Genomic DNA, 10012 nt, shown 5'->3' on the forward strand with positions numbered 1-10012 from the left:
ATTAATAGCAGTTAACACATTCTGCTATCTGACCTTTATGCCACTATTAGCACCAGCCTAAGTCTTTAACACTGTCATTACCACTCCTTTGTCTTGTGTCCACGACATCTTTGCCAAATCTCTCCTGAGCTCCCGCCTAACCCTGACCTATTTTGCTCCACCTGCCACCCCATCGTAAACAGTATAAAATCCATCACGGGGATGGTGATGGCGTAGTGGTATTGTCACTTGACTAGTAATCCAGAGGCTCTGGGTTTAAATCCTGTCACAACAGATGATGGCATTGAATTCAATAAAAAAACCTGAAATTAAAATTCTAATGATTCTAATGACCATGAAACCATCGTCAACTGTTGTGAAAACCCATCTGGTTCACTAATGTCCTTGAGGGAAGGGAAATCTGCCATCCTTACCTGGTCTGGCCTACACATGAGTCCAGACCCACAGTGGTTGACTCTTAAATTCCTTTTGAGCTAGGGCAATTAGGGATGGGTAATAAATGCTGGCCTGGCCAGCGTTGCCCACATCCAATGAATAAAAAAAAAAACGCTTCAACCTCCCTTCAGTTCTGAGGAAGAGTCATGCAGAATTTTGAGCTGAGCTGGCGGGTGTGCGCGTGACCCGCTCGTGCGTAAGATGAAGTGCGATGATGTCAGGCGAGCATCCCGATGTCATCGCACACTCGCGTGATATTTCGGTCGGCAGGTGTGCGCGCCCGCTGGCAATTAACAGGCCTATTAATGCCATTCAATGAATAATTAAATGGAAATTTGCGCTGCCTGTCCAACCTTACATGGAAGTGAATCGGCCAGGCAGCCTTTGGATTTTTTATGAAACCTTATCCACGGGTGGGATGAAGTTTCCAACAAGAATTAAAAATACAGTAAAAATGTTCGAATCTCATTTACGACATGTCCCTGCTCGTGTGATAGAGTCGCGTGAGGGGACAAGTTTTTAACATTTTTAAATTCTTTATTTGTGTTTTTAAAAATCTTCAGCTCCCTGAGGCGGCCCTGTGCCTTTGGGGGAGCTTTCAGCGCGCGCTCCCCCACGCATGCGCAAACGTCCATGCTCGCACCCCCCCACCCTGGCGGTGCTCAGCGTTGCAGCGCGCGAGTCACGCTGGCTGGCCATTGATTGGCCAGCCGGTGTGAAATGGAGGTCACGGCCCGATCACGGGAGGTGGTCAGCTTCATGACCACTCCCGAGCCCGCTCGACGAGGTAAAAATCCTGCCCTCTGTTACTCTCGCCCCAGACGCAGACTGACCTGCGGAGTGTTTCCAGCAGTTTCTGTTTTTAATTCAGTTTGGCGTGTTGGGATTAAAGTCATATGTTTACATGTTTTGTGTGTGATTTTTATCAACGACGTCATAGAAATGCCAATCCTTTTTTTTTGTTGTAACTTGTGCCTGAGAATTAATTCTCCACAGGCACATTCCCATGGGGACTGGTATGCTGGTAACAGATTGCAACATCGTCCGCTCTACTTACAAATGAGCTAATCTTAGAAATGCATAATTTTACAATTGCTAACTCATGCTTCTCTGAATAAAGAAAAATTAATATAAATATGTGGGGGTAGAGGGAGGATTTTAGATCTGTCAGGGTTTTATCATGTGTTTATGGCTGGTGTGAGTTCTTGTGGTTGAATGGGTAGCATCTGTGCCACTGAGCCAGAAGCTGTGGCTTTAAGTCCCACTCGAGTTTCGACCTTTGCAACATCTTAATGCAATCAGGCAGAGTCAACGTGGTTTTGCGAATGGGAAATCATGGTTGACTCATTTATTAGAGTTCTTTGAGGAAGTAGCAAGTAACGTGGTTAAAGGGCAGCCTGTAGATGTGGTTTACTTGGACTTCCAAAAGGCATTTGATAAGGTGCCACAGCAAAGGTTACTCCACAAAATAAGAGCTCATGGTGTAAGGGGTAACAAGTAGCATGGATAGAGGATTGGTTAGCTAACAGGGAGCGGAAAGCAGGGATAAATGGGTCCATTTTTGGGCTGGCAAGCTGTAACTCATGGAGTTCTACAGTGCTGGTGCCTCAATTATTTACAATCTATATCAATGACTTGGATGATGTATGGTTGCTAAATTTGCTGATGACACAAAGGTAGGCAGGAGAGTATGTTGTTAAGAGGGCATAAGGAGTCTGCAAAGAGTTAAATGAGTGGGCAAAAAATTGGCAGATGAATTATAATGTGGGAAATTGTGAACTTGTCCACTTTGGCAGGAAGAATGGAAAAGCTACATATTATTTCAATGGAGAGAGACTGCAGAATGCTGTAGTACAGAGAGACCTGGGTGTCCTGATATAAGTCACTAAAAGTTAGTATGCTGGTACAGCAAGTAATTAGGAATGCAAATGGAATGTTGTAATTTATTGCAAGGGGAATGGAGTATAAAAGTAGGGTTTTTTGCTAGCGTTGTACAGGGCATTGGTGAGACCACATTTTGAGTACTGTGTACAGTTTTGGCCTCCTTACTTAAAAAAGGATATAATTGCATTAGAAACAGTTCAGAGAAGATTCACTCGACTGATTCCTGGAATGAAGGGGTTATCTTATGAGGAAAGGTTGGGCCTGTAACCATTGGAATGACAGGTGATCCTATTGAAACATATAAAATCCTGAGGGGACTTGATAGGGTGGATGCTGAATGGATGTTTCTCCTTTCTCTAGGGACTAGAACTAGGGAACGCAGTTTAAAAATAAGGAGTCTCCCATTTAAGACGGAGATAAGGAGAATGTTTGTTTTTTCTCAGAGGGTAGTGAGTTTTTGGAACTCTCTTCCCCAGACAGCGGTGGAGGCTGGATCATTGAGTATTTTTAAGGCTGAGTTAGATAGATTCTTGATTGCCAAGGGAGATAAAGGGTAAACGGGGTAGACAGGAAAGTGGAGACAAGGCCACAATCAGATCAGCTATGATCCTATCAAATGGCAGGGCAGGCTCAAGGGGCTGAATGGCTCACTCCTGCTCCTAACTTATATGTTCGTATTTTCATATGTAACTGAGCACGGTATTCTTATGTTTGATTTAGCTAAGGTTCTTTACAAGTTTAACATCACTTTCCCTGACTAGCCTTTATTTGGACCCGTGTGTGAATGACACTTTAACCACAGGAACTATTGCAGAAGTTCGCTTTGTACTCACCACATAGACACACACACTCGCAGCAGAAGAACCCTGAATTATGATTGTTCAGCACCTCTGGCTAATTTCCCCTCTTCCTCCACCCTGGGAGTGTTGAGGAGCTGACAGCCACAACCCGTTCCTCCCCCTCCATCCTCCACCCCAAAATGGAAATCAGCTATCTAGGCCTGGATTGGACCTGGGAGTCTTTCTGCTCCACCACATGACACATTCATTCCCGGGCTACCATGAGAGCCCATCACTGAACATATCTAATAAAAGGACACTGTAGCGGTCTTTAAAGTTGTATTTTTAGAAAATTAGAACTCTTGATGACAGACAATATAACTCCTGTTCTCCCCTCGCTCCCCCCACCCCCCATTATAGAGTCTAACGTATCTAAATGATTTATTTTCACGAGGGTTAATTTCTTACTTGTCCATGGTTTACTCTCTCAGTTTCTATGAACAATAAGCAATAAATATGACACCATAAATGAAGCGCTGTTGAGCTTACTGATGCTTTTAGAACAGACTTGTGATGCAGCATTAGATCAGGGGCTCTTCGCCATGCTTGCCATATTGTGAACCCCTGATCTTACCAATGCCCGTAGGGTTGGGCCAACAGCTATGGGCACATTCCCTGGTGACAGATGCAAGTGGGTGTAGGAAGATCCCTCACAGCCTGCCCTTCTTCACCATGTGGGGCCCCTAAATTGGAGAGAAGGTGGGAAAGATTTTCATTTTATTTTTAAACCCTTTTCTCCCCAGGAGCTTCAAGAAGACATGACGGCTGCCGAGAATGGTGTTGAAAGTTTACTGTAAGTTAGAAAATAAAAATTGTTTCCTTGTTTGAAGGTGGGGGTGTTCTTCGGTCTTGTGTGGCATTTCAATCATCCTGTATATGTGATGACTCTGGTAATGTGATATGCTTCTAAGCATACAACACAACATTGACATAGAGTGCTTAATGGAATGCATCATTCAAGACCCACTCCAGAGATTTGTGCACCAGAATCTAGGCTGACACTCCCTGTGCAGGACGTGCTGAGTTGCCACCTTTCTGATGAGACATTAAACTGGGGCCCTCTGTCCTCTCAGGTGAACATAGAAGATCCTGTAGCACTATTTTGAAGAAGAGTAAGGAAGTTATCCCTGGTGTCCTGGACAATGTTTGACCCTCAATTAACATCACAAAAATAAATGATCTGGTTATTATCACATTGCTGTTTGTGGGATCTTGCTGTGTGCAATTTAGCTGCCACGTTTCCTACATTACAACAGTGATTACACTTCAAAAATACTTCATTGGCTGTAAAGAGATTTGAGGCGTCCGGTGATCATGAAAAGTGCTATATAAATGCAAATCTTTTCCTTGTTCTTCATCATCAATATGTGTAAACAGCCTTAGTGGCACCTCTAAAACTGGTTGCCCGCTGATTGGAGTCACTGGCAGGAATCCTGTGGAGGCGAGGAGGGTCTTGACTGCTGGTTGCAGAGCTGGCCAGAGCTGGTCTTGCCAGCTCTGGAAACAGCAGTCAAGACCCTCACGATGCCTCTTTTTGGGATGGTCCACCGCACCTTGTTCCATTCAGTGGCTTGATAGGCCAGTGGCGTGTTTATCTCAGGGGTCATGGACTCTGGGGGCGGAAGTCCTGCCCGTCAAGACAGCCAGTCAGAGGCTGGCAACTCTATTGAACGGTAGCGCCACCAGGAAGCTGCTGCTGGCATGACACCCACCCAAGGCCTAGGATCGTTATTGGATCCTAGGCTAGAGGTGAGTGATGGCGGAAGGGGGGGAGGTCGGCAGCAAGGGCAGGGGGTGGCTCTGGGTGGGCCCTCTTCCGATGCCAGATCCCTCGACCAGGCACTGAGTGTCTTTGAATGTGGGAACCCCCCAACATGGCAAGCCCCCCACTTGCCATTGTTAGGCCTTTAAGGGTACATTAATTGCCCGTTTTAAGGGCCTCAATTGGTGGCGGGGCAGGAAGGCTGTTCATGTGTCTTCCTGTCACAGGCCTAATCAGGGAAGGTGGAGTGATCCCCATGCGCCACCCTCCCGCCTGATTAAAAGCACCCCCCCACCCCCCATCACTAAAGGGGAGGGCTCAAGGTTCACCCCCCAGCTTTGCCCCTTAACTTTAGCTCCTGTGATACCCTGCTGTTCAAGTTTCAGTGTTTAGCCTCAGGAATTGTATAGATGCATCGAAGGGGAAGCTAGTTAGACATGTGAGGGAGAAAGGAATAAAAGGATATGCAGATGGGGTTAAATGGGCCTAATGGCCTGCTTCTGTGCTGTAAAATTTTATGTAATTTAATTTTTTGTGAAAGACATTGGAAAGACAAAGGATGTGGAAAATGATATGTTTGGGTATGCAAATTTTGTATCTGAAGTTTTAAATTTTTTTTTTTAAACAGATAAATAAAGGAAGATATACTGTCCAAGTGGGATCTCAGCAAACTTCACCAATTCCGGAAGTGTTTCAATGAATAAAACCAAAGATACATCATCAGGCTATCAAACCATGAACCATACATGTACCTTACACAGCATAACTTCAAATATTGTTCTCACCCTTTGCTGTTAGCCAGACTGTGATTGTAAAACTCTTATTTATTTGTATGATATGATCTGCCGTTTCTAAATAAAATTAAATTCACTCCAGGGGCTTGGGTACAAAAGCCAGGCTGACACACCCGATGCAACACTGAGGGAGTGCTGCACAGTCAGAGTTGTTGCCTTTTGGATGAGGTGTTAAACCGAGGCCCCGTCCCCTCTATCAGGTGCACAAGAAGATCCCATGGCACTATTTTGAAGGCAAACAGACGAGTTTTCCCCAGTGTCCTGGCCAATATTTATCCCTCAACCAAGATCATAAAAACAGGTTATCTGGTCATAATCACATGACAGTTTGTGGGAGCTTGCTTAGTGCAAATTGACTGCTGCGTTTTCTACATTCCCAACAGTTCATCACACTTTAAAAAATGCCTCACTGGATGTAAAAAACCTGTATCTGTCCTGAGAGTGTGAAAGGCACTATATAAATGTAAGTTATTTTAAAATCTGTAGTAATGATGACCATAGGCTCGCCTGTTCTACAGAGACATTACCCTGGTGAAGCCTTCAACCCGCTCCAGCACCATGGGAGTGGGACCTCTGTCTACTCACTCCTGGTACCTGTGACCATTCCAGGATTTGGGCTGTAGGGCATTTGCATAAACATGGCTGGCTCCTGTGCCAGCAGCTGTGAAGCAAAGGCATTCATTAAAAGTTTAGGGGTGGGGGTGCGGTTTGGGATTGGAAATTTGGAATGGGGGTGTTGGAAGTGGCTGCTGGGGGTGGGTCGAGTGATTTTCTTTTTTAAACAATTTTCCTAGTGGTGTAAAAGCCAAAAGCGGCGGAGACTCAAAGAGTCTTGGGATCCAGGTCCGTAGATCATTAAAATGTCATGAACAGGTGCAGAAAGTAACCAAAAAGGCTAATGGAATGCTGGCCAGGGGTCGAGAATACAAGGGGATAGAAGTCATGCTTCATCAATACAGATCCCTGGTTAGACCACACCTGGAGTCACTGTAAGTATCTCTGGGACCATACCTTAGGAAGGATTTATTGATTTGGAGGGATTACAGCGTGGATTTACCAGAATGATACGCAGACTCCAAGAATTAAATTATGAGGAGAGGTTACCCTAACTAGGCTTGTATCCCCCGGCACTTAGAAGATTAAGGGGTGATTTGATCAAAGCTTTAAGATATTAGGGCAGACAAAGAAGGTAAGATAGGGTGATACTATTCCTGCTGGTTGGGGAGTCTAGGAAGAGGGGCGGGAGTGCATAAATTAAAACTAAAAGCCAGATCTTTCAGGATTGAAATTAGGAAGCACTTCTACACACAAACAGTGTTAAAATTTGGAACTCCCTTCCACAAAGAGCCTTGGGGTCCAGGTACGTAGATCATTAAAATGTCATGAACAGGTATAGAAAGTAAAAGCTCATGGAATGCTGGATGAGAGATCAGCTGTTAATTTTAAATCTGAGATTGATAAGATTTTTGTTATTGAGAAGTATTTAGGGATTTGGGGTAAAGGCGGGTATATGGAGTTAAGTTGGAGATCAGCCACGATCTCACTGAATGGCGGAACTGGCTCGAGTAGTGAAATGGCCTCCTCCTGTTTCCTATCTTCCCCCACTCACCCCGGTTCTGTTTCAAACCTGCCTTGCAATTGGACTCACTTTCAGGGTAATTTTCCCGGCCCAATTCCATTGATCTTTAACTTGGATGTTAGTCAGACAATGGTGTCACTTTAGTCTGGTTTACGGCTCATCTGCTCGCTGCTGACCAATTGTTATGCTAAACATTTATAACATTGGTTCAGCCTCAGCCGGAGTCCTGTGTTCAGTTCTGGGTGCTATGTTTCAGGAAGGATGCGAAAGCCCTGGCAAGGATGCAGAGAAGCTATACTAGGATCGTTCCAGGGTCAGGGACTTCAGTTATCTGGAGAAGCTGGGCTTGGTTTACAAGAACACAAGGGAAAGGAGCACGAGTAGATCATATGGCCCATCGAGCCTACCCCACCTTTCAATCTGATCATGGCTGATCTTGGGCTTCAACTCCATTTTCCCACCCACTCCCCTTGATTCCAAGACACCAAAAACTGTCTTAAATGTATTCAACGATGGAGCATCCACAACCTTCTGGGTTAGAGAATTCCAAAGATTCACAACTCCTTGAGTGAAGGAATTTCTCTTCATCTCAGTCCTAAATGATCAGCCCCATATCCTGAGACTGCGTCCCTGTGTTTTCGATTCCCTGACCAGCAGAAATAATCTCTCAGCGTCCACCCTATCAAGCCTCTTCAGAATTTTGTATGCCTCTCGTTCTTCTAAACTCCAGACGATATAGGCCCAATTTACTCAGCGTCTCACCCAAGGGAATAAAGTCAGTGAACCTTTGCTATTCCGCCTCCAATGGAAGTATATGGAGCCCAAAACTGGACGCAGTATTCCAGATGTGGAGTCACCAAAGCCCTGTACAATTGTAGCAAGACCTCTTTATTCCTGTACTCCAATCCCCTTGCAATAAAGTTCTCCTTACAGCAGAGAAGTTAAGAGGAGTACAAATATACTGCAGATGCTGGAAATCTGAAACAAGAACAGAAAATGCTGGAAATACTCAGCAGGCCTAGCAGCATCTGTGGGCAGCGAAATGGAGTTAACACTGCTAGCCAGTGAAATTTAAGAGGAGACTTGAGAATGAGGTGTTCAAAATCATGAAGGGTTTTGATTGAGGGAATAAAGAGAAACTGTTTCTAGTGGCAGAAGGGTCGATAACCAAAGATGCAGATTTAAGGTGATTGGAAAAAGAACCAGAGGTGACATGAGCAAACCATCTTCACTAGTGGATTGTTGTGATTTGAAATGCACTGCCTGAAAGGATGGTGGAAGTAGATTCAATAGTAACATTCTAAAGGGGATTGAATAAAAAATTGAAGGAAAAAAACTGCAGGGCTATGGGAAAAGAGCAGGGTAATTGAACTAATTGCATATCTCTTTCAGAGAAACAGTACAGGCAATGATGGTCCGAATGGCCTCTTGTTCTGACATGGCAGATGATGTGTGCCAGGCAGATCAAATTGATGAGGGAAACTTGATCGCGCTATCACAACAGTTTGGCAATTTGTATATATTTTGAGATGAGTGCACTCAATTCAGAAGTAATAAGTCCACCAAGACTTTTAGAGATTTTTTTAAAAATCTCAATTAAAATATTTATTAACAACAGAAAATATTTCAAGCACATACATAGGACTAGAAATTACTATTATAATAACTTCTAAAATCCTTAATTAACCTGACTCCCAATTACACCCCTTTTAAGGCAACAGTCCAAAAATAGATTTTAGATTTTAAACAGATCCAGAAAATTAACACAATAGCCTGGACAGTGGAATTCAAAATGGCCTTTTCCAGCTTCGGTTTCTGTAGACAGCAGGCTTATGCACAAATACTGGAGGATTCATTAAGGCTACTTCACACACTTCTGTTAAACCTTACAATGCCTTCCCCTGACACATAGATCCATTCTCCTTTATATATGTTTCTCTCTTCCCAATATGTAAACTCTATTGTTTCATATGTCTTTGAAACCATATTTCCCCCACAATATAAAACTTTCATGCTGCTATTTATTGCCAGTAACCTTTGGGGAAAATAAACATTGTCCTTAGTCTTGCTTGTTTTGCTATTTGTAAACAAACTAAAATCCCTTTCATCTATCTAAAAATGTGAATTCCCTCCACACCATATATGCTAAGCCAGCATTCATGTTTGCCCATTAGCACACCAAGCAGCTAGCTTCTTTTGATGAGTCAAAGTCTGCAGTCTATTTGACTCCAAATGTAATTAAATCACACACAGACAGACCCAACTACTTACCCCCATAAACTTACTTTACAATACTCCAGAAAAATATTATGAAAATGGTTATACCCTCATGACACCTCCTTCTGCTCTGTATCATTCTGTGATTCTATATTCAGCCATTAATGCAATATTCTAATATCTCACACTCCTGTTGATCTAATGGCTGCATCTTAGGGTGAAGCAGGATACTACAAGCTTGAACACGATGAGGGTCAATTAAGTGACAAATTTGTGAGTGGGCTATGTCAGCAGCTCATGAGGTGAATGTTAATATTCCCTTGCCACACAACCTAATTGTATCACGTAGAAACTTGCGTCTTTCAAAAATTACTTATAAACCATGGCAGCTGTCTTCTAATGACCTATCATTGTCACATTATTAAGTGTTGTATACTTATAACTCCACCTCCAAATAACTATAAACAATCATTCCTGCTGACGCACTTGGGCAGCTATTCAA

The 10012-nt window shown here is 43.6% G+C and overlaps 1 protein-coding gene across 21 annotated transcripts in view; it reads left to right on the forward strand.

Annotated features, from left to right (window-relative positions):
• The window catches only part of susd1 (sushi domain containing 1), a 96344-nt gene extending 86983 nt beyond the window's left edge, over nucleotides 1–9361 (forward strand). For 14 of the 21 annotated variants that reach the window (XR_013580642.1, XR_013573337.1, XR_013573338.1 and 11 more), the window contains 2 exons: nucleotides 3902–3951; nucleotides 5549–5862. Coding sequence is in view for 17 of the 21 variants with exons in the window: in XM_078571202.1 (XP_078427328.1) it covers nucleotides 3902–3951; nucleotides 5549–5552 (54 nt within the window). In the remaining 4 variants the exon portion in view is untranslated. Of the gene's footprint in view, nucleotides 1–3901; nucleotides 3952–5548 lie in introns of all 21 variants that reach the window. The other 7 variants (XM_078529057.1, XM_078529011.1, XM_078529047.1 and 4 more) reach the window with 1 other exon arrangement.
• Nucleotides 9362–10012: the final 651 nt, after the last annotated feature.

This window comes from Cetorhinus maximus, chromosome 2 (assembly GCF_964194155.1).
Source record: "Cetorhinus maximus chromosome 2, sCetMax3.hap1.1, whole genome shotgun sequence".
Taxonomy (NCBI): domain Eukaryota; kingdom Metazoa; phylum Chordata; class Chondrichthyes; order Lamniformes; family Cetorhinidae; genus Cetorhinus; species Cetorhinus maximus.